Raw genomic sequence first — 20,682 nt, forward strand, 5'->3', positions numbered from 1 at the left:
TTTGTTGTCATGTTGCTGCCACCGTCGCTTCCCTCATTGGTACTGCCTACCGCTTATCGATAAGCTCGGCCCACCTTCCCCGTCCCAGCCCATCAGCCTGCCACTTCTACACGTTTGATGCATCTCGTCGCCCGACGAAATCTGTCTCTTGATCACCCATGCGCGCGATGTGATGAGTCGCTGTATCTCGTATGCCACCCGGTTAGGCATCGAGTCGCCAAACACAGCCTTGTCCCAGGAAGTATGTTCAATCATTTCCCAGACACTCTTTCCTCACAAACACAAAGAATGATGATCACCATGGTAAAAGGTCATATTGCCTGGTACTGAGCCGAGTCTGACTGGACTGTATCTTTGCTGCGGTCAAACATGCTTGGAGTCTCGAACAGTCATGTCTCTGAGGACTCAAGCCTAAACAAGACCTGCTCCATAGCATGTGTTTGAAAGCAACGAGTATATCAACACATTCCGGCTTTGGAGTTGTTACGCATCTCATCTGGCCAACAACGAACGGCGCTGGCAGACAAATCAATATCAACCTCAAAGAGCTTGGCGCGGGAGCTTGTATTGTTTTGCATCCCTCAAGCTTTCACGGACCATCAGTGCAACTCGGTACCTTATAAGGGCGACATGATGTCTTAACAAAATTCACAAGAACTGACGCACAGCCATCCTGTCACTGTACTGTCACTTCTGAAAGTATTTTTCACTTGCTAATCCGCGACAGTCGCCGAAGCAGATCGGTCCTCGACAAGCAATGCAACCTTCTACACCGTCGGTCACATCGGCCACCATGCGGCCTCCACTCTCGAAGTCGTCTTTAGATGGCAGAAAGCACAAACTCTCTCCAAAGCGTGGTCAGACGCCTTCCGAACGGTCGTCGACAAGTTCGCGAAGCAAGCAAGACGCGTGCTTCATCTGTACTAAGCACTCTGCTTACGATACTACCAGTCTTGTCACCTGTTGTCACTGCAAGCGGAAGTACCACAGAGGCTGTTGCAAACCTGCAGTTCCAAGAACAACACCCCTTGATTGGACGTGCCATCTCTGCGAACCCAAGACCACAGATTCCATGCAGCCGGCCACAAAGAAGCGCAAGATTGCCAGTTCCTCCTCCTTTGCTGCCGCTGGTAGTGGCTTTGTAGAACGTCCGAATACTGGTCCTAGAGAGATCCCGGAATCACCTCAGGAGATGTCTGCTGTCACAATTGCAAAGTCGACGCATCCGCAACCACGCCAACGTTTTGGCCACCATCCAGCTCTCGAGCAAGAACAAAAGCTCGCCAATCCCTTTGAGCAGAATCGTTTCATCCAGCGTCCAAGAATCGATTTTTTGCCCTCAGAAAAAACTGGCCAAACGCCGGTTGAGCCCACGAAGCCTGCATCCAAAGTCGAGCCGAGAGGACAGCAACACCAAACACCAGATTCAATTTCGCGACCCGAATCCTCATCACAGACATCTAAGAAGAAGAAGACTAAATCGAAGAAGCACTCTGGAAAGTACGAAGATCTGATTGGTATGGCACTGCATGCGGCGCCAGACCATTGTTTGAACGTGGAAGAGGTCTGCAACTGGATCGCCCAAAATGTTCCCGGCTACAAATCCAAGGATGCAGGATGGAGAGATGGAGTTTGGGTCACGCTGGCAGTGACCAAAAACTTTGTGAAACAAGGAAACGGACCTTGGACGTTTGCCGTGGGCACCGGCGAGGAGTACAAGGCGCAGAATCAGTCAAAAGCTCTCCCGTCTACCGCCGGTCTCTCTTCACAGGACATACACCTCGACCGGGCCAAGCAAGGGGATGATCAGAGGGTAAGAAGCGCCGAGACCTGTGATCCAGCACATGGCCTTATAAAACATGACCCCGAAGCCCCGGCAATACAGAGTGGCCACGACTCCACGGAAAGGTTCGTTCGTGCAGACAGCGAGACCATCTCGACATTTCCCTCTACGATCGACGAGACGTTAGACATTATCGACCTCACCGTGGAAGACGACCAGCAAGCACGTCTGATGGCACCACCCAAGAGCTCAGTTGAGCTAGCTGCAGAACAGCCTGTCTCTATCACCCCTTCAACAGCAGACAAAGTAGCACAACGATCGGAGTCGCGGACGAGTTTTTCCGGTTTTGGCGAATCTACTTGGGCAACAAGGACAAGCCTTCCACCATATCGAAACTCGGAGACGCCATTGACTGATCACCTACTGGGCAATATCTCTACGGGAAAGATGACAGTCCTTTCTCGAACCGAAAAATGGAAAGCTGCCACCAGACATGTTAACAACCTGCTTAAGCCTCCTCTCAAGGCACCAGAGTCGACCAATGTAGCTCGTGAATTCACCCGAGGACCTTCTAGTGAGACTCCTAAACCAGTCATCACGAACTCCCGGGCTCTGTTTCTACCACCAGTCATTTCGCCCGCAAGGAGTAATTTCCGCCACGGCTCAAAACAGGCAGAGATCCCCATCGAGTCGGTGTCGCATAACTCTGACATGGAGATGCAAGGTGTCGAACCGCAGCACTCGACACTGAGATCTCCTGATGTTGCTGGACGGCCAAACACTGCTGATCTGCATAAAACAGCCCCAGTGGCCTCTGTGCAAGTCATGGCAACAGCCTCTAACCATTCAGAACAGCGCGATGAGCCAAATCTGTCCGGACCCGGTCACCTAAAGGACGCTCGAAAGTCGACTGAGGAAGTCACACTCGGTGATACGACACATGTTGTGCAATGTAAAGACCACATACCTCAAGGACCACTGCTCCAGAAGTCTCTTTCGGAGCGGCCGCTTCTTGAAGAGCTGCAGCTTAATCGCCCTGAACCACAGGAGCCCTCACCGCAGAGATCTCTTTCTGACGAGTCACTGCCAGATGCGCCCATAGAAGAACGACCGTCTCCAAAGTTATACGCGGACTGTGCTATCCAGACTGATTCTCCAGTGACTTCTGTTCTGGCACTAGCCAAGGTCTCACAGATCAGTCTCGAGCCACGAGCGCCCGTAGAAGTGGAGCCTATCACTGTGAAAACGACTGTAGACTCTACCACTCAGACTGACCGTGAGCTCCAAGTAGCGCTTCAGAATCAGGTGTCGCCACCAGAGGTACAAGCAACTGCAGGGGTGGAGGAAGCCGCTGCTCCATCATCTCCAACGACCAATGGTCACGATCCTGAAGTCGAATTTGACAAAGAACGCCTAGCCCTCTTGGAAGAAATGATGTACCCAACCAAACCATCCACACCACGATGGCCTACCCACCTCAAAGCCACTCTATCAAAACCATCCCCTTCGTCTCCTGCAGAAGCCTCTCTAGACGAGATCCGCGCCCGTCCAACCCGCAAACAGATATTCGGTAAAGTCGGATTATCACGTCTCGCCAACAACGATGCCATCACGCAACTCAATGCCATAAAACTAGGCTCCCAAAATATCGGAAATGTCAACATCCATAAAGGATACACTGAAGAGGAAGTGCAGGAAGAGAAACGACTGAATGAACCAGAAGGGTTTTACAACACGATGGAGGAGATGCTTAATATGCCTCCGACGGTTGTGCCGTTTATTCATGATCAGCAGTTGGCGTTTAGGGATTTTGCTCCGGTGAGTTTTGTGGTGAGAAAGTTGTGTTTAGGGGTGAATGTGCTGACTTTCCGTACAGAATGCTCAAGGCAAGGTTGGAAGACCGAGACAGATTTATAGGCTTGGACCTAATGCGAGATGATGAGGTTTGATCACGCGCGATCGATCGCTACTAGGCTTCGAGCTATCGATGGCATTGCTTTTAGTTACTAGCAAAATGGCTGTAAGGCAAGCAATTCCTTGTGGCATGCCTCGAATGAGAGGTGACATGATCACGAGAATCAAGAGGGCGTGGAACATGAGTTTTCATAACATATCTAAGTCATCCCAATCGTCTAGCTCAAGTATACCTTCTTCAAACAGCCTGGGAGATGTATCGTATACCAGACTGGTGACGAGACTTTGATCATCGTGAGCAGCCGGCTCATCATATGAGCAATCAAGCATGTCATCGTCAACTCGACCCCGATCTAACCCTGCATCTGTGAACAAATCTTCCCACTCGTCGCCATATCCGACCTCAAGCAAGTCTAGATCAACCGCTAAGTCGTCAGGCTCAAGACAAGCACTAGCTTGTGGGACGGAGAGAAGTTCGGGATCATTTGCAAAGTCCAAGATACTATCGATATCCTCCCCATGTGCAGGAGCCGGCAGTTTTGAATCACTGATTTTGATCGACTTGAGAGCCTTGCCAGCAGTCGGATCACGAAGACGACGCTGCATGAGTTGCCAGAGTCGGATACTGACAGCTTTTTGAATAATTGGCGGTTCGGGACACTGGTTGTTGATGACGGTAACACTTTCTTGTCGAGCCATCTCTTTTAGCTTCTCTCTCAGTGAAGTAGAGTGCGCTCGTCGCTGAACCGAGTGAGAGACGGCGTGGCTGATTGTTGGCAGAAAGACTGCTCGTGTAGCAAGAGCCTATATGGGTTCATCAGTATGAGCCTGAGCAAAACCGTTTCTCATTGAGTCTACCTCGATGTGGCCTAGGCTCCACATGGCAGGACATACGTAATCAAGATGTTTGAACGATGATCTCTCAGTGATCTTCATGCCCGAAAGTGCTTTCGGAGGCAGACTAGTGATTGCAAGTCGAAGTGCGGCATCTATCAGATCAACACAGTGTTTAGCATCGTCCGTTGAGGATGACACACAAGTCGCTTGAGCTTCGGGCAGTGTTGAACACTCGAGCAGCATAGCGTCCTTATTGATTGGTGGAGGTCGAGAGGGTGTTTGAATGTCAAACCTGAGGCGAACTTGGTCCAAAATCCAATGTGGCAGTCCATCTGGAGGTTTGAGGTGACTGATCGGGACGTCCTTACCCAGGCGATGGATCGAGGCCTTCTTGTTTGAAGAAGGCTGGGAGATAGAGGTCAATGACAAGACTATACGAAGCGAGGTATCTTGATGCGGCGAAGGTTCAATGGTCAAAGAAGGCTGAAGGCTCAGCTGATCCCATAGCTGTCTTGTTGTCAGTGACTTGTGTCGTTATAGTCATGAAGTCGACATGTGCAAGACCAAGTGCTATGTGCTACTGACCGCTGCACGTCGAAGCGTGTTGACAAGGCGTTGTTCTAAGATATCATAACTCGACGGAACAAATAACCAGACGAAGTCAAGAAGTAGCTGGACGCTGGTCGCAGGAGCTACCCATACACGACCAGATTCAATATTAGTGATTGACGGAGTATCGAGGAAGGAACAAGCAGCCAAAGTCGATATGGAGGCGCCGCTAGTCAGGGCAAGGTCGAGACCAGTTGATGGACTTGACAAACGCAGACTGCCCAGATCGAGATTTGTTGGCATTGTGAGTCATTCTATCCCGACAGGACATTGTTGGGATAGTTATACGGCATGATTGCAGAGTTGCCGAAGGGGATGATCGGGGAAAGTTGGGGCAGATTGTGATGTCAGCGGGGAGAATCGGGCCGTGTTTTGTGTGTACCCTCGGTGGAGTACCGCTCCTACCTTGTAGATATGAGCAACATGACGCTGTTTGGAAGGAGCAATGCAGCTTCCTCATCCGACTACACGCTCCAATGGCAGCAAAACGGTTGACCTCGACCTGCCTTCGCCGGCTACAACAGCAGACTAGACGATCTTTCTCGACGACGATACGGACACAAACAGACGGTGTCTTTCGAGCTCTCACGGAAAACAGAATCCAAACACCATGGATCGATGCACTACGAGAGAAGGAGCGTGGAGGCCATGACCCGACAAAAGCTTCGGGGAAATCAGAGACGCCTACTGATCGCGATCTCTCTCCGAAACGCATGAGCGACAGCTACCACAGCGTCGTCCTGCCTCTCGCTCGCGAACCCTGGCTTCTCGATACCTACGCCAACTCCAGTGGTCACATTCGTCTGGGAACCTTGTTCATGGATCTTGACGCCTTGAGTATGTCTGTTCTGACAGCTTATCCTCCATACTCGGACTAACGCATCCACAGGTGGTGTCATCGCGTACAAACATACCGGCGAAGGAGTCACAACCGTCACAGCTGCCTGCGATCGTATCGACATCAAGCACCCTCTGACCGAGATCTCGGACCTCGAGTACAGTGGCCGTGTCACATATGCTACAGGTCGCTCAAGTATGGAGATCTCGCTGCAAGTCGCAAAGGCGCCGAAAGAGGGAGAAAAGGTCAAGCCCGAGGATGTCCTGTTGACATGTCAATTCACAATGGTCTCGCTCGATCCCGGCACCAAGAAGCCTGTCAACATCCCTGCCATCACGCCCGAAACAGAAGAAGAGAAGGCCGCCTTTGCTCAGGGCGAGAAGAACAGCGCCCACCGCAAGCATCTCAAGAACCGCTCTTTGATCAAGCAGACTCCAAACGACGAGGAGTCTGATCTCATTCACGCAATGTGGCAGAAGCAGCTCCAATACCACGATCCAATGGATCCTGTACGCAAGCCCGACAACGTCTTCGAAATGGAGCAGACGCGTCTGTCGACTGCCGCCATCATGCAGCCCCAATACCGAAACAGACACCATTTTATGATCTTCGGTGGCTTCCTTCTCAAACAAACTTTCGAGCTCGCCTTCTGCGCTGCTGCTTCCTTCGCCCATTGCCGTCCTACCTTCGTCTCGCTCGACCCCTCGACCTTCCAGAACCCCGTTCCTGTTGGCAGCGTCCTATATCAGACAGCCACCATCGTCTACACAGATCCTCCAGTCGTATCAGGTCAGACTGACGAACCGTCTTCAGAGGGAGGAGGAAAATCACAAAAATACACGAGGATTCAAGTCAGGGTCGACACAAAGGTCCGTGACGTCGAGCACGGCACTGCAAAACCAACAGGCCAATTCAACTATACCTTCACCGTTGAACGCGACATCAAAGTCATGCCGAAATCATATTCGGAATTCATGATGTATATCGATGCACGCAGAAGAGCCATGAGGATAAGGGAGAGTGTTGAGCACGGCTCTAGCGACTCTGGCGCAAAAGATAGAGTGACTGAATAGCCTCGTCTGCCGAGAGACGGCCAGAATGTAATATAACCAGACATATGCAAGATCCTACGCCAAATCTATGATCCGCACAAATTTCTCATCCAATGCTTAACCTGGTTACCCAAAAATGCTCAAATCACAACTCCTAGGACAAACGCCAACATAGATGCAAAGGCCAGTTTCATCTCCTACTCCTCCAAATCCCACTCGAGTGTATAATCCTCAGAGCATTCATGACAGTAATAATCTATAAACCCAGTGCAAGTAGCAACATGTTCTTTACACATGTCTGTACAACCCACATTATTAGCATGTATGATTTTCAGAAAAAAGAAAAGAGTCACAGGAATGGGAGGGAATTGAATCTTACCTATTGACCAAGCATCACAGGAATAACTTGATAGGAAACGATTGGTACAGATTTCGATGGAGTCTTGCCAGATGTAGTAGGAGTGGTTGCAGCGGTACCATGAGTATGTGTATTCGCACATGTTCTGTACTTTGCTTGTGGCGAGGGGCGGATGGTGAGTGTAGCAGGAACTCCAACGGGTAGGAAGAGATTGGTGGAAACGAGAGACTAGTCTGGAGTCAGAGAGAGGGTGGAAGAAGGTATACCATACACTCACTTGGCAGAATTTAGACAAAGAGCTTTGGATCTTCAAAGTAAACATGACAAAGGAGAAAGATGAGTTAAAAGGAACAAAGAATATCCATCATGGGGGAGATAAGGTCTACTACTCTTTACAAACCATGACCCATCTCTTCTCACCGTCTGCTAACTTCAGCAGCTGACTTCTGACTCAGTCCATCAAGGTCATTCTCATCCTTTTCAATGTATACTTTTACCTATCAGTCAATAATCATATCCGGTGCTCCGACAAAATCAGCGGATCCCTGTATCTCCGATAACCCAATTCAAGGTTAGAGTGAGACAGAGCACATGGAGACAAAGACCCTTCTTGGTGGACCCTTGATTTTCTTGTCATTGATAGAAAAGGGTTCCAGACCTTCTTCCTCCTTTGTCAAAATGAATAACGCGAAACTCTTTGAGTTCTTCAGATATGTATCAGTACAGTCGACTCACACTACTGATTTTTTTTTTTTTTTTTTCTAAATCAGATGAGAAAGACGAAATGGACAGGTCGGTGGTGTTACATGTTCACATATTCAATAGTGTGCCTCTTTGCTGCCAGTCATCAAGGTTATTTCCATGCTTCGGAGATAAACGGCGTTTCAGTGTCTTATCAATTCTTATCGTGTACCTGCATTTGTACCTCTTGATTTCGTTATATAGATAGAGCCGTTTCGAGTCAGCATGTTGCGGCAATGTTCGGGAGGCAGATAACGATATTCGAGCGGTTGCGGGTATGATCGGTCGCTTTGAATGGTTTGAGACAGTGAATTTGGAGGTCACTGTCGAAGTGTCTGAACTCCATCATGCTCATAACAAAGAAGATGCATACTCTTACTCCCACTTCATCTTGGTTAAAGGTATGGGGTTTAGTCACACTGCAGTATTGTAGACTATTCTTGAACTTGTGCTGGATTGACAGTATCTGTTGTACAAGCGAAACACGACTGAATAACAAGAAACGCCTGAGCCAGTGGCTGATAACTCCTTCGCAACCACAGATATCTCTATCATCCAGACTGTACCTCAGTCCCAGTGTAATACACTCTGCATCACGTTATCCTCGTCCATGAGATGACATCCGGTTCTTGCATCCGCATATCCACTTCCTCTTTCCGTCTCACTTGGGAACTCAGATGCTATCTAGTCTCCGAGTAATCGTTGAGTGCCACACAGACCGCTCCTCTGTGATGCCCGTTGTACTGCCTAATTACCTGCTTCGAGCTCAATTCCCATAATCGCGCATAGTGATCGCTGCAAGCTGTGACCAAATAGGCGCTGTCGGCACTGAAAGCGCAATCCCAGACCCAGCGTTGGTGACCATCGAGTTCTTGCTCGAGCTCGAAGGCGTTGCTGTCTTTGTCACCTGGTGCGGCGGCCATGGCGTTGTGGCCTGTGAGATCGACGGACCAGATACGTGCTGTGTGGTCTGCAGAGCAAGTGGCGAGATGGCGAACATCTGGCGATAGCAGGACGCGTGTGATGTAAGTGTTGTGGGCGTTGAATTTTGTGACGGGCACGAGCGTCGTCACGTCCTTGGCTGTGATGATGCGCCAGACATAGACGGAGCCGATTTGACTGTTGCTGACAGCAGCGCAGAGGAGAGAGCCGTCAGAAGCGACAGTCACCGAAGCGACAGACTTGTCTTCTTCCGGTATCAGTTGATGAGAGCATTTGTTCTCCGCAAGGTCCCAGATTCTCACATTGCCGCCTCTATCGCAACTGATGAGCTCGCCTTGGTTCGGATGAATCACCACATCGTTGACGGGAACACCATGGCTATAGTTGCGCTGAACGTGACCAGTACGTGTGTCCCAAATCTTTACCGTGCCATCCTCCGAGCTAGTCACCATCCACTTACCCTCGCAGTGGAATGCCAGCCCAGTGATATTGTTAGTATGTCCCTCAAACGTCAAGACAGCAGCGGGATTGGTAGATTTGATGTCGTAGAGCTTCACGGTGTGATGACCAGCAGCAGCAAGGAAGCGCTTATCTGGAGATATGCACAAGCGATTCACCTGTGAATCCGGATGAGGAATGGTTCGACTGCATATACCAGAGAGTGCTTCCCAGAACCTGATTGACGAATCCGTGTCAGTCCTGACACTTCTGTGGCTTTATTCGAGACAACTCATGCTCCTATCGAGCTTTGGGAAAAAGAGGGTCCAGTGCGCCATGTGACAAAGAGATGGTGGAAGGCGTCTGCACACACTTACCTGATAGTATGGTCATAGCCAGCTGTGACTGGTCAGCTTCTTTCAATTCCCAGACATGTTGTGAGCAAATCATACCTGTACACAGAATGACACTCATCCTGGTGGCTAGACTTGTTTGTGATACGAGAAATGTGGTGGGGTCTCTCGCAATGAACACGCAGTGCGCGCGTGGTTATTATCGACTTTGAGGATCTGTAGCGATGAATTTCCTGATAAATAGATTATGTCGTAGTCTTCTGGAAGTCAGGACGCAGTTTCGATGTTATTGTGATGGCTGTGAATGTGATATGCAGACGGATGTTCTAGATGACAGAGGCAGGAACAGCAAAGCCTCCACGTCTTCGGCTGCTCGGCCGTTGCTTCCCGAAGGACAGGGTCGCTTTCTCACATCGCCATTGTACGCAATTGTTCAAACTCAAGTCTTTCTTCAACCTCATGATTGATCATCATATTATCATTTTACATGTGTCTAACCAAGTAATGATAGCCTGGAGAAGGTCTTGACTACCGGTGGCTCTCTTATGGCTTGGTTCGCCTCCATAGCGTCGAAGAATACGGCTTGACCACCAGCCATAGGCCTGCCAGCTTCATCCTCTCCATTGATCTCTCCCGAGTCGGGATTAGGTGGCTGTGTCGGCTTGACCTGGAACACTTCCGGAACGCAAGTCTTGCACAACTCTACAACCTCAGTCATGGCGTTCTCCACCGCAACAGCACGCTCTCTCATCGCCCTCCTCATGAGTCCCTCAACGAGTCGGGTTACCTCCTCGCTGACACTGTTTGTGCGCTCGATGAGACGACCGATTGAGTTGACAATGTACTCCTCCTCGTACACACTACCCTTTTTGCCTCTAGCACGCTTGCGCTCTTCACGTCGGCGGTTCTTCGACGTCTTGCGTGTCGCATTGGACGCAAGAGTGCCAGTACTGCGGTTTGTATATCTTGTCATGAAGGTGCCGGCTGAAGTCGTGGCTTCTGTGGGCGCGAGTGAAATGTTGTCCGGGATGTCTGGGCCATCTGCGGCAACCCCTCCAAAGAAGGCGAGAGGATCTTCCTCCTTCTTTTGTCTAAGCTCCCTGAGTCGTGGCACCTGGGCGTTGAGCTGAGTCTTCATTTCTGCGAGCAGCTCTGTCATTGTTGCAGAACCTTCCACAAGACCTGGGTCAACGACGGATGCGATCAGCTCTGCGCGTCGTCTCAGACCAACAACACGAATGGCTTCAGCATAGTAGTAACCCTTGCACAAGCATTTGAGAGCTCCTTCAATATCGTTCAAGTAATCCAAGTACACCGTGGCTGCATCAAAGTGCTCTTTCGACTCTGTAAGTGCCTCGGCGAATGCTTCACCTGCAGCCATGATTTCTTCCTCAGGCAGAGGGACGAGAGTGGCCGACGAAAGACACTCGCGCCACTCGTTTCCAGATCGGTAGGCTTCAAAGGCCAGGTTGTACTCGCCGAGATACTCGTACGCGATACCCGCCTCCTTGTAGCGATTTCGGCTGTTGAGATAGTCGGCATTGAGCTTCATAATCTCGTTCAGTCGCTGAGTCTGGTATCTATAGAGATGCATGGCGTCGCTGTAGAGCTCGTGTTTCGCCATGTATGTCTTGAACTCATCAAACTCGTCCATAGTAAACAGGTGACCAAGAGCCTTGCTGTGTTTCTTCAAGTCATGGTCGATAGTAAATTGTCTTCGGAGTGGCTGCATCTTGCCAAGACCTTGGACGTAAGGAAGGTACTCTCGAGGGTCCTTCTGTGACTGCTGAGCGATAAGTAGTGCGACATCCAGATCGTAGAGGCCGAGAGCATGGTCGTAAAGCTTGTTGACATCCGCAAGGAAACAGATATGTTCGACCGCGCGTTCTACCAAGTCGGATTGCTCTTCGCGCAGTTTCGCAATCAGAGTCAGGCCAGCGTCAAGATCAGGCGGTGACTTGCAAACGTGTGCTGTGATGATATTTTGAAGATGGGTTGAGGTTCGGTTGCGCAAGACGTCTAGGAAAGCATCACAGACTCTGTTAATTTTTGAGATCTGAGGTTCAGTGGTCGTCTGCTGTTCTTCACTCGGACTGTCACCATGCAGACCTAACTTCGGAGCATTGAGAGTCTCCTTGTACATGGTCTCTGCGACATCATCGTCCCTGGAATGTGTCAGTCTAGCTCATGTAACCCAATAACACAACACACCTTAGTTGCGAAAGGAACAGATCGATGTGTTCGGCTTTCTTCAGCTGCTTGCAGAACAACAAAACGTTGGCCATAAATTGCTGGGGTGCATAATCATGAAGAATGTTCATGTCAACTCTCTGCCCTCGACAAGCAAAGAAAGCTGTCTTGTAGTCCTTAGCACTAATGCTTCTACGAATACCAGCAAGGACCAGGGCACGGGGGTAGATGGTCTCCAGGTTGCCTCTCGGCATCTGAAGAACAAGAGAAAATGCTGTAGGCATGACAGCTACTAGTCTCGCACCACGCTCGATACTACGACAACGTTCGTCCTTTTCTGGCTCGTCCAGAGGGATCTCCAGTTCGCCTTGATGGAGATGGACAAACTTGAGCAGATGCTGAGTCGTAGTGAAGATAAGATGGGCAGGTGTAGTCAGGAAAGACGTGCAGTTGCGGATCTGCAGACACTCTGAAGCCTTCTCGTCTTCTGAAGACTTGCGGTAGCCAAACAAGGTTCCGCCAGCTGAGAGACCAAATACGATTGTCGTATCTTCATCCTTCCAGACCTCGGTTGAAGGACAGTGTACTGGAAATTTAGCGAGTAGCGATGAAGAACCAGTGGCAACAATCTCGTACACTCCACCATGTGCGTCCTCGTAACAGGTGCTTGAGAAATCTACGGCGGAGAACAAGGAGCCAGCGCCTGAGCTTAGCTCACTCATGTCGAAGGCACTGTCATCAGAGACCTTAAGCTCGACAAGACTATCAGCTTGACTGTTGGGCTCACCGCATAGCACTGTAATTCCGTCATCTCCCGAAAATGCAACCTGCCGCGGGATTTGCTCGGTCATCGGAACTTCACGAAGAAGTTTGGGATGTTGGAACGGTCTGACGCTGTAGTTGAGCTCGTATAACGAAACACCTTGCTGGTGCAGAATCGCAATATTAGTTGCCGAATGGTTCACGGCAACATCAATCGCATTTGCGCAGATTTCCAGCTCTGTAAAAGCCATAGGTGGGGGAACATTGGCTACCCTAAGCGGCGTGATCTTGAGGTTACGGCCGTCGATTACAGAGGTTAGGCCAAGGTCGTTAGGTGGTGTCGCCGAGCTTTTAGAAACTGCGAATACATATGAGAGCATCTGTAGAGACTCTGGTAACAACGTTAGCAGACTTTCTCCAAAGATGAATAGAATCTTAGCATACGATCGGAAGATGTCGAGAGGTTGAGTGCCTTTTCGGGGTGCCAAGCTGTGCGGACTGGGAGAGATTTTGAATCTGACGCAGCGTTTGTGAAGATCTCCTGCTTGAGGTAGTAGTGGTAATTGCCCATGGTCCATAGCTGTACTCTATCCTTGAAGGAAACAGCAAGAACCGTAGAGTCACTATTCCACGCAAGTGTAATGGCACTCGCCCAACTCTCCATATCTTCTGCTGAGAGGCGTAGAGAGAATTGACCGTGACGCAGGCCGTTTCTTTCGAAGAAGACTACATCAATTCGGTCGGATCGACGCTGAACACCAGCCATGAGATTTCCTGCAGGTCTCCAGCTCAAAGCACCCTCAAGTCCATCTACGGGCTCGCCCACGCTCTCAAGTACACCTTCTCGAGAGTAGACTCTGATCATTCGTCGTTTCTCATCCTGAATAGAGTTTACGGCCAGATAAGCACCATCACCACGCCAGCTGATAGTAGTCTGCATTTGATCCAGAGAGCTCAGTTGGCCTTCATCAACGTGCTCTGGTACTGTTGGATCCTTGAGAGCTTTTGCTCTCTTACCTTGGAACTGTGTCTCGCGTTTTCCCCATCCGACATTGACATGTGCAGAGACTTTGACATCTTCGGGAGATAGAGTGATGTTGGCGATACTCTCAAAATCACGGGTCATCAGAATCAAGGTATTTGCACGAGTGCTGATGGCGAGCAGCTCCTCGTCGGGCGACCATGCAGCTGCGGCGATACCTTCATCAACACCGCCAACGATTTCGATAAGATCCTCTCCAGGCAAAGGCTCCTCTCTGACAATTACAATGTCGCCACCAGCCAAGATCAAGCATATAGTCGCAGTGTCGGCAAAATATTGTAGCGATAATATACGGTCCACGGGAAGATCTGGCAAAGGGCTGGGAGCGTCCCATGAAGCAATCTGCTTTGCATCGTGACCAGAGAAGCAGTCCTTGGCTAGGCGTCTGAGTTCGATGACAGGGCTGGAAGATGATGGACCAAAGGCGGCGATGAGACCATCGGTAGCAGGATCCCAGGTGGTCGCTGTGGGCGGCAGAGAGTCGGTGGGAAACTCTACGACAGTATGCCTTGAATTCCTTAGGTTTCGCATGATTTTGATGTGTTATGTTTCGAGCATTATTGATTGAACAATTGATGGTCAGCGGCTTCAAAAAATTCTGGGAGCCGGGGCTAGCGCGCTTTTCTGCCGAGAGGTGCGAGATTCAAGCTCAGATGTCACGACAAAGTCAAGTGTGCAAGGCATGTAAAATAGTGAATTTCTTAGATGAAAGTCAAAGACGAGTTCTTGATTCATTCGCAATATTATATACATGCTAAGGACGGGCCAGCGTCTTGAGTAGCTTTGAAGCCAGGCCGATGTAGGTAATCCATGCAGCACGATACGTCTATTGGTTCTTGTTGAGTTGCCAGACTGTAGGATGGTAAGTACGGGAGCGATTGAGAGAGGTATGAGGGAGGCGATTGGTTTACCAGCGACACCGAATGGAAGGAAGAAGCCAGTGGCTGTGGACAGAGAGTTAGCATGAGGGTTAAGGTTGTGTTGTCCAGTGTTGTTCGAGCTCGGTACGCACCCATGAAGCCCCAGAATCTGAAAGCGAACATCTTGGTCAAGGGGTTGAAGGGCAAGTTGCTGCGAGGGCCCTCGGGGTAGTGGTAGGGACTGGCGAGCTGCATGCGGGTCGAGGAGAAGGCACGACGGGCGACGATCTGGTTGGCCACGGTGGGCATGCGCATGGCGGATCTGGACAGCATCTGAACAGCGGGGGTCAATTGAGTGATTGCCGAGTGATTCGAGCGAGCAAGCGTACGGTTCTGGAGTGTGTGGTGGTGGCGTGGAGATGCTGGAGATCGCAAGGTCGCTGTTACCCGACGACGACGACGCGGGTGCTCATCCCAGGCCCCGGCGAAAGTGCGGAAAGCGCGTCTAGCCAATCACCGCCCGTGCAGCTCTTGCCGCATCATCGCAATCCAAAGCTCGACTTTTTTCCCATCAGCTAAAAGTCGCAACAGCAGTCCATTGCTACTGTCGCCTCTGTTTGTGAGCCCATCATGGACGACCTGTTCGACGTCTTTGACGACTCCCCGTCCAATCAAAACCTCAACGTCGCAAAAGAAAAGCCGAGCAAGAAGCGCTCTGCCAACGGCGATGTCAAAACTCCAGAGCCCCCCACCGCATCCCAGGACACGCCCATTCCCGACGCGAACGACGAGGATCACGGCGTACCCGTGTCTGCCGACCCCGAGACCCCCGCCCCTGCTTCCGAGCCAAAGCGACAGAGACGCGACGAACCCGCCCCAGTCGTGACCGACTCGTTCGAGACCGAACAGTCCAGAGAGATCGCTGCCGCCGCCGGCCTGCAAGCTTCCAAGGAAGAAGCAAACGTCGTCCTCTCGCATCAAGTCCGCCATCAAGTCGCCCTCCCTCCGGACTACGATTACATCCCCATCTCCCAGCACAAGCCTCCGCCAAATGGTCCTGCCAAAACATACCCCTTCACCCTCGATCCTTTCCAACAGGTCTCGATTGCCAGTATTGAGAGAAACGAGAGTGTTTTGGTCTCGGCTCACACCAGTGCCGGAAAAACCGTCGTCGCCGAGTATGCTGTCGCCCAATGTCTGCGCGAGAATCAGAGAGTCATCTACACCAGTCCCATCAAGGCCTTGAGTAACCAAAAGTTCAGAGAATTCCAGGCCGAGTTTGGTGATGTCGGTCTTATGACCGGTGATGTTACCATTAACCCTACAGCCACCTGTCTCGTCATGACGACTGAGATTTTGCGCTCCATGCTGTACAGAGGTTCAGAGATCATGCGAGAAGTCGCCTGGGTCATCTTCGACGAAGTCCACTACCTCCGCGACAAATCTCGTGGTGTCGTCTGGGAAGAGACCATCATTCTCTTGCCCGACAAGGTCCACTACGTCTTCCTCTCCGCCACCATCCCCAACTCGATGCAGTTCGCCGAATGGATCACAAAGACTCACAACCAGCCCTGTCACGTTGTCTACACCGATTTCCGTCCCACTCCCCTCCAGCACTATCTATTCCCTGCCGGCGCAGAGGGTATTCATCTTGTCGTTGACGAGAAGGGTGCTTTCCGCGAGGAGAACTTCCAGAAGGCCATGGCCACCATCGCCGATAAGGCCGGCGATGATGGCTCAGATCCTCTGGCTAAACGTAAGGGCAAGGGAAACAACAAGAAGGTGAACAAGGGTGGCAGAAAGGAAGGTCCTTCCGACATTTACAAGATTGTCAAGATGATCATGATGAAGAACTACAACCCTGTCATTGTCTTCAGTTTCAGCAAGCGCGATTGCGAGAATTACGCCCTGCAGATGAGTCAGCTAGCTTTCAACGACGACAACGAAAAGGCGATGGTCAAGAAAGTCTTCGAGAGCGCCATCGAGATGCTCAGCCCAGAGGATCGCGAGTTGCCTCAGATTCAGCACTTGTTGCCTCTTTTGCGCAGAGGTATCGGTATCCATCACTCCGGTCTTCTCCCGATCCTCAAGGAGACCATCGAGATCCTCTTCCAGGAAGGTCTCATCAAGGTCTTGTTCGCTACCGAAACCTTCTCCATCGGTTTGAACATGCCTGCCAAGACTGTTGTCTTCACCAGTGTACGCAAGTTCGATGGTGTCGCTGAGCGCTGGGTTACTCCTTCCGAGTTCATTCAAATGTCTGGACGTGCCGGAAGAAGAGGTCTTGATGAACGTGGTATCGTCATCATGATGATTGACGAGAAGATGGACCCTGCTGTTGCAAAGGAAGTCGTTCGTGGTGAGCAAGACAAGCTGAACTCGGCTTTCTACCTTGGTTACAACATGATTCTCAACCTCATGCGTGTTGAGGGCATCTCGCCTGAGTTTATGCTTGAGAGATGTTTCTACCAGTTCCAAAACACAGCTAGCGTCGCAGGACTTGAGAAGCAACTGCTGGAGCTGGAGCAAGAGAGAAACCATATGAGCATCGAAGACGAGCCGACGATCAAGGATTACTACGACCTCCGCACCCAACTCAACAACTATGCGAAGGATATGCGCGATGTCGTGAACCACCCTCAACACTGCCTCCAGTTCCTTCAATCTGGCAGACTGGTCCGAATTAAGCATAACGATCACGACTTTGGGTGGGGCGCTGTTGTTAATTTCGCCAAGTGCCGTCCTCCCAAGGGCCAGCCAGTACAAGACCCACCCAATGCAAGCTCATATGTCGTGGACGTCTTGCTCCAGGTTGCAAGCGATGTGACTGTACCGGCTAACAAGAACAACGACGAGCTCCCCTCTGGCGTTCGTCCTCCTGTGGCAGGTGAGAAGGGTAAGATGGAAGTGGTTCCAGTTTTGCTCTCGACGGTCGATGCCATCGGCCATCTCAGAATTTTCTTGCCCACAGACCTACGATCGCCCGATCAGAGGAACAATGTGCGCAAGGGTCTGGAAGAAGTCAAGAGAAGATTCCCTGACGGTATTGCTATTCTCGATCCTGTTGAGAACATGGGAATTACCGATGAAGGATTCAAGAAGCTGCTTCGCGTAAGTTCTCTATCACTTCCGTTCTGCGGGTAATAACTGACCACGGCACAGAAAATCGAGATTCTCGAGTCAAGACTCCTCTCCAATCCGCTTCACAACTCACCGAGACTCGCAGACCTTCACACTCAGTACGAGCACAAGGTCCAGCTTGGTAACAAGATCAAGGATGTCAGAAAGCAGATCAACGATGCCATGTCAGTCTTGCAGATGGAGGAGCTCAAACACAGAAGGAGAGTCCTCCGCCGTCTGGGCTTCATCAGTGAAGCCGATGTGGTGCAGCTGAAAGCCCGTGTCGCTTGTGAGATCAGCACTGGTGACGAGCTGGTACTCAGCGAGTTGCTCTTCAACCGCTTCTTCAACGAGCTTACACCCGAACAATGTGCGGCGGCTCTGAGCTGCTTCATCTTTGAGGAGAAGAGTAACGAGACGCCATCATTGAAGGAGGAGCTTGCCAAGCCTTTCCGTGAGATCCAGGCACAGGCTCGTACTGTGGCCAAGATTTCGCAGGAGTGTAAGCTGCCCGTCAACGAAGATGAATACGTCGAAGGCTTCAAGTACCAGCTTATGGAGGTAGTTTACAAGTGGTGCAACGGAGCGACCTTTGCTGAGATTTGGTACGTTTCACAGCTTGATTTTCCAGATGCACACGCTAATTGTTTGACAGCAAAATGACCGATGTGTACGAAGGCAGTCTGATTCGTCTGTTTAGACGTCTCGAAGAGCTTCTGCGACAAATGGCACAAGCGTCCAAGGTTATGGGAAGTGAGGAGCTCGAGCAGAAGTTCGAGGTCGCGCTTACCAAGGTGAGACGTGACATTGTTGCAGCACAATCGCTGTACCTGTAAAGAGGTGGCATGGTTGCATAAGGACATGTATATTTGCAAAGGCGTTTTGGGCATGCGTTGGCGGACAAAGCACAGGGCGGCGGGCGTTTTCAATGAGCGGCAGCATATGATCGCAGATGAAAGAAGGGCATCTAGCGAGTATGCTTTTAATGCAGGAATTGACGGGCTGCGAGCATGTAGATAGGCACAAATGAATATGAGGCTCCATCATCACGAGTGCGAGATTTGTTCATGAAGATCAGGTGTTGTGAGTGGCTATGATGTCGGGGTCTTGAGACACATGATCAAATTGAGTCGTCTTGGTGACAGGCTGGACGTCCGAGCTTTCAAGGTCGTCGAGGCTCTTCCAGAATCTTTCAGCATCAACCAACACTCCACTCTGCTATCCTACGTATTTGTGTGGTACGTACAGGTAACAGCACCGCCTCTCCTGCCAGACCAACAATGTCCTCCATCTTCACGACTCCTTTGGCTCCACACCTCCTCGGAAAACGACCCTTCCCCTCGCGCTCAGGTATTATTTGCGTCATACCGCCTCTCCGATATCACGACATGCTAACATGAACAGCGACAGAGGGCTTCGGCAGCGATAGAATGTCCAGCCGCAAACGCAAGGCCAGCGAAGACGACGTCGATGACCGCATGTCGGCCTCACCTACGGCATCGCCATCTGTCACAGGTCGTCAACTCTTCCCCGCCTCACGATCTACCAAGAGAAGCCGTACCGTCGTCGCCGCTGGTCGTCCGCTTGACCTGCCTCGTCTTCTCGAAACTCTTTCTCCCGATGAAATGAGAAACCTCCTACAAAACATCTGCCATCAGAACCCTGCCATCGCCCATGAAGTCGTTACCATGGCTCCCCGCCCAAGCGTCGACTCCACTCTTTCAGTCCTGCAAAAGTACGAGACGACCTTCAAGGATTCCTTCCCCTTCGGCAACCGTCCCTCTTCCGACTACACATACAACAGAGTCCGTCAGCCCATGCTGCAGCTCATCGAAGCTCTCAAGGACTTCACTCCCCACTTCCTCCCTCCGAACGAGCCTCAACCCACCCTCTCTCTCCAATACCTCGACGCCGTCACACAAATCATCCACCGTCTACCCACATGGGATACGTTCCAACACAATCACGCAAAGTTCGAAGCATACGACGAGTTAGCTCAGGCTTGGGCTCTGGCCATTCGCGAGAGTGCAAAGAGAGGCGGTGGCTTCCACCTGCAATACGCCGGCTGGGACCAAAAGCTTCTCAAACACAACGAAGAGTCCGGTGGCAGGCTCCAAGATGCCGTCAGCGAGTTGCGTGCGAACGTTACATATCTGGGTGGTGCAACCGCTGCTGCTGCCCCTCCATCAAACCTCGACGAGCGTGCTGCCATCAGACAACAAATCCTGTCCGGCACTTATGGTCCCGACCTCTCTGTCGGCGTCGGCCGCTGGTAGAGCAGCTGCGGCCTTGATTTAACGAGCTTTCCAAGATACCCTGTGGGACACATCTGCCCTTCTTTTAACATTTTCCCTTTCACTCGTTTCATTTGTTTTCCCCCCATAGCGGCTGCATCCTATACCTCACTTGTCACTGGCAGCCATGATGATAGCATTGCGAGGCGTTTTTTTTTTGCAAAGTGGATTTCCGGCGCAAGGCAAGGTCAAGGTTACCTAGATAGAAACTTCCATGAGGGCTGTGCATAACACAAAAATGGTCCCTACAAAACGTAGCTAAAAAATTACAAACAACATTACCACATCACCACGTCCTCGGCTTGGGTTCTTACAATGGAAGCTAGGATCTATAGAAGGTCGAACTCGGCAGCTCGTCGTTACTTCCTCTTCCAATGTCACTCAACTCTAATTTAATTCAAACACGGCGTCTGGCGCCTTCTTCGCGTCTCGGCGTCGCGTCACCCCAGTGCTTGCTCACTTTGAACCTTTCCGTCACATCGAGTCATACTTCCTAGGTTCCACCAACGACATTATGGCCATCATCCCCGACGTTCCGTACGTCAAAGT

At 50.9% G+C, this 20,682-nt stretch overlaps 10 protein-coding genes across 10 annotated transcripts; 4 read left to right on the forward strand and 6 right to left on the reverse strand.

The window, feature by feature from the left end:
* The first annotated feature begins 543 nt into the window (after window positions 1-543).
* Window positions 544-3,991, forward strand: AUEXF2481DRAFT_142009 (uncharacterized protein). The gene has a single exon (XM_013493584.1). The coding sequence runs from the start codon at window positions 758-760 to the stop codon at window positions 3,698-3,700; it is 2,943 nt and encodes a 980-aa protein (XP_013349038.1). The 5' UTR covers window positions 544-757; the 3' UTR covers window positions 3,701-3,991.
* Window positions 3,794-4,543, reverse strand: AUEXF2481DRAFT_142022 (uncharacterized protein). The gene has a single exon (XM_013493586.1). It carries the CDS (start codon window positions 4,394-4,396, stop codon window positions 3,887-3,889), a length of 510 nt encoding a protein of 169 aa, XP_013349040.1. The 5' UTR covers window positions 4,397-4,543; the 3' UTR covers window positions 3,794-3,886.
* Window positions 4,458-5,406, reverse strand: AUEXF2481DRAFT_34760 (uncharacterized protein). The gene is made up of 2 exons (XM_013493588.1): window positions 5,120-5,406; window positions 4,458-5,041 (listed from the first exon to the last, which is right to left on the reverse strand). Exons 1-2 carry the CDS (start codon window positions 5,384-5,386, stop codon window positions 4,502-4,504), a joined length of 807 nt encoding a protein of 268 aa, XP_013349042.1. The 5' UTR covers window positions 5,387-5,406; the 3' UTR covers window positions 4,458-4,501.
* Window positions 5,407-5,619: 213 nt separating this feature from the next.
* On the forward strand, window positions 5,620-7,054 carry AUEXF2481DRAFT_24856 (uncharacterized protein; the record flags this gene model as incomplete). The annotated part of the gene is made up of 2 exons (XM_013493589.1): window positions 5,620-5,980; window positions 6,033-7,054. 2 exons carry the CDS (start codon window positions 5,620-5,622, stop codon window positions 7,052-7,054), a joined length of 1,383 nt encoding a protein of 460 aa, XP_013349043.1.
* AUEXF2481DRAFT_34762 (uncharacterized protein) lies at window positions 7,045-7,667 on the reverse strand. The gene is made up of 2 exons (XM_013493591.1): window positions 7,413-7,667; window positions 7,045-7,331 (listed from the first exon to the last, which is right to left on the reverse strand). The coding sequence occupies exons 1-2, from the start codon at window positions 7,531-7,533 to the stop codon at window positions 7,231-7,233; spliced, it is 222 nt and encodes a 73-aa protein (XP_013349045.1). The 5' UTR covers window positions 7,534-7,667; the 3' UTR covers window positions 7,045-7,230.
* Window positions 7,668-8,566: 899 nt separating this feature from the next.
* Window positions 8,567-10,176, reverse strand: AUEXF2481DRAFT_72007 (uncharacterized protein). The gene is made up of 3 exons (XM_013493592.1): window positions 9,965-10,176; window positions 9,890-9,911; window positions 8,567-9,749 (listed from the first exon to the last, which is right to left on the reverse strand). The coding sequence occupies exons 1-3, from the start codon at window positions 9,984-9,986 to the stop codon at window positions 8,813-8,815; spliced, it is 981 nt and encodes a 326-aa protein (XP_013349046.1). The 5' UTR covers window positions 9,987-10,176; the 3' UTR covers window positions 8,567-8,812.
* Window positions 10,177-10,358: 182 nt separating this feature from the next.
* Window positions 10,359-14,390, reverse strand: AUEXF2481DRAFT_61008 (uncharacterized protein; the record flags this gene model as incomplete). The annotated part of the gene is made up of 3 exons (XM_013493594.1): window positions 10,359-12,030; window positions 12,077-13,208; window positions 13,262-14,390. The coding sequence occupies 3 exons, from the start codon at window positions 14,388-14,390 to the stop codon at window positions 10,359-10,361; spliced, it is 3,933 nt and encodes a 1,310-aa protein (XP_013349048.1).
* Window positions 14,391-14,620: 230 nt separating this feature from the next.
* On the reverse strand, window positions 14,621-15,130 carry AUEXF2481DRAFT_34765 (uncharacterized protein). The gene is made up of 4 exons (XM_013493595.1): window positions 15,109-15,130; window positions 14,872-15,052; window positions 14,771-14,803; window positions 14,621-14,711 (listed from the first exon to the last, which is right to left on the reverse strand). The coding sequence occupies exons 2-4, from the start codon at window positions 15,032-15,034 to the stop codon at window positions 14,686-14,688; spliced, it is 222 nt and encodes a 73-aa protein (XP_013349049.1). The 5' UTR covers window positions 15,035-15,052; window positions 15,109-15,130; the 3' UTR covers window positions 14,621-14,685.
* Window positions 15,131-15,349: 219 nt separating this feature from the next.
* On the forward strand, window positions 15,350-18,675 carry AUEXF2481DRAFT_72009 (uncharacterized protein; the record flags this gene model as incomplete). The annotated part of the gene is made up of 3 exons (XM_013493596.1): window positions 15,350-17,830; window positions 17,882-18,444; window positions 18,495-18,675. The coding sequence occupies 3 exons, from the start codon at window positions 15,350-15,352 to the stop codon at window positions 18,673-18,675; spliced, it is 3,225 nt and encodes a 1,074-aa protein (XP_013349050.1).
* A 444-nt stretch (window positions 18,676-19,119) lies between these two features.
* Window positions 19,120-20,115, forward strand: AUEXF2481DRAFT_468 (uncharacterized protein; the record flags this gene model as incomplete). Its single annotated transcript, XM_013493515.1, has 2 exons — window positions 19,120-19,189; window positions 19,244-20,115. 2 exons carry the CDS (start codon window positions 19,120-19,122, stop codon window positions 20,113-20,115), a joined length of 942 nt encoding a protein of 313 aa, XP_013348969.1.
* Between the last annotated feature and the right edge of the window lie 567 nt (window positions 20,116-20,682).

This window comes from Aureobasidium subglaciale, assembly GCF_000721755.1.
Source record: "Aureobasidium subglaciale EXF-2481 unplaced genomic scaffold scaffold_0, whole genome shotgun sequence".
NCBI classification, from domain to species: Eukaryota; Fungi; Ascomycota; class Dothideomycetes; order Dothideales; family Saccotheciaceae; genus Aureobasidium; species Aureobasidium subglaciale.

Bases quoted from the DNA above. Each gene is read 5' to 3' on its own strand.
- AUEXF2481DRAFT_142022 (XM_013493586.1), bottom strand. From the start codon at position 4,396: ATGGCTCGACAAGAAAGTGTTACCGTCATCAACAACCAGTGTCCCGAA.
- AUEXF2481DRAFT_72007 (XM_013493592.1), bottom strand. From the start codon at position 9,986: ATGAGTGTCATTCTGTGTACAG. The intron at 9,912-9,964 runs GTATGATTTGCT...GACCAGTCACAG, and splicing joins GAGTGTCATTCTGTGTACAG to CTGGCTATGACCATACTATC. The intron at 9,750-9,889 runs GTAAGTGTGTGC...TTCGTCAATCAG, and splicing joins GGCTATGACCATACTATCAG to GTTCTGGGAAGCACTCTCTG.
- AUEXF2481DRAFT_142009 (XM_013493584.1), top strand. From the start codon at position 758: ATGCAACCTTCTACACCGTCGGTCACATCGGCCACCATGCGGCCTCCA.
- AUEXF2481DRAFT_34762 (XM_013493591.1), bottom strand. From the start codon at position 7,533: ATGTGCGAATACACATACTCATGGTACCGCTGCAACCACTCCTACTAC. The intron at 7,332-7,412 runs GTAAGATTCAAT...TGGGTTGTACAG, and splicing joins CTGTGATGCTTGGTCAATAG to ACATGTGTAAAGAACATGTT.
- AUEXF2481DRAFT_34760 (XM_013493588.1), bottom strand. From the start codon at position 5,386: ATGCCAACAAATCTCGATCTGGGCAGTCTGCGTTTGTCAAGTCCATCA. The intron at 5,042-5,119 runs GTCAGTAGCACA...ACAACAAGACAG, and splicing joins ACACGCTTCGACGTGCAGCG to CTATGGGATCAGCTGAGCCT.
- AUEXF2481DRAFT_34765 (XM_013493595.1), bottom strand. From the start codon at position 15,034: ATGCGCATGCCCACCGTGGCCAACCAGATCGTCGCCCGTCGTGCCTTC. The intron at 14,804-14,871 runs GTGCGTACCGAG...CTCTGTCCACAG, and splicing joins CAGATTCTGGGGCTTCATGG to CCACTGGCTTCTTCCTTCCA. The intron at 14,712-14,770 runs GTAAACCAATCG...ACCATCCTACAG, and splicing joins CCTTCCATTCGGTGTCGCTG to TCTGGCAACTCAACAAGAAC.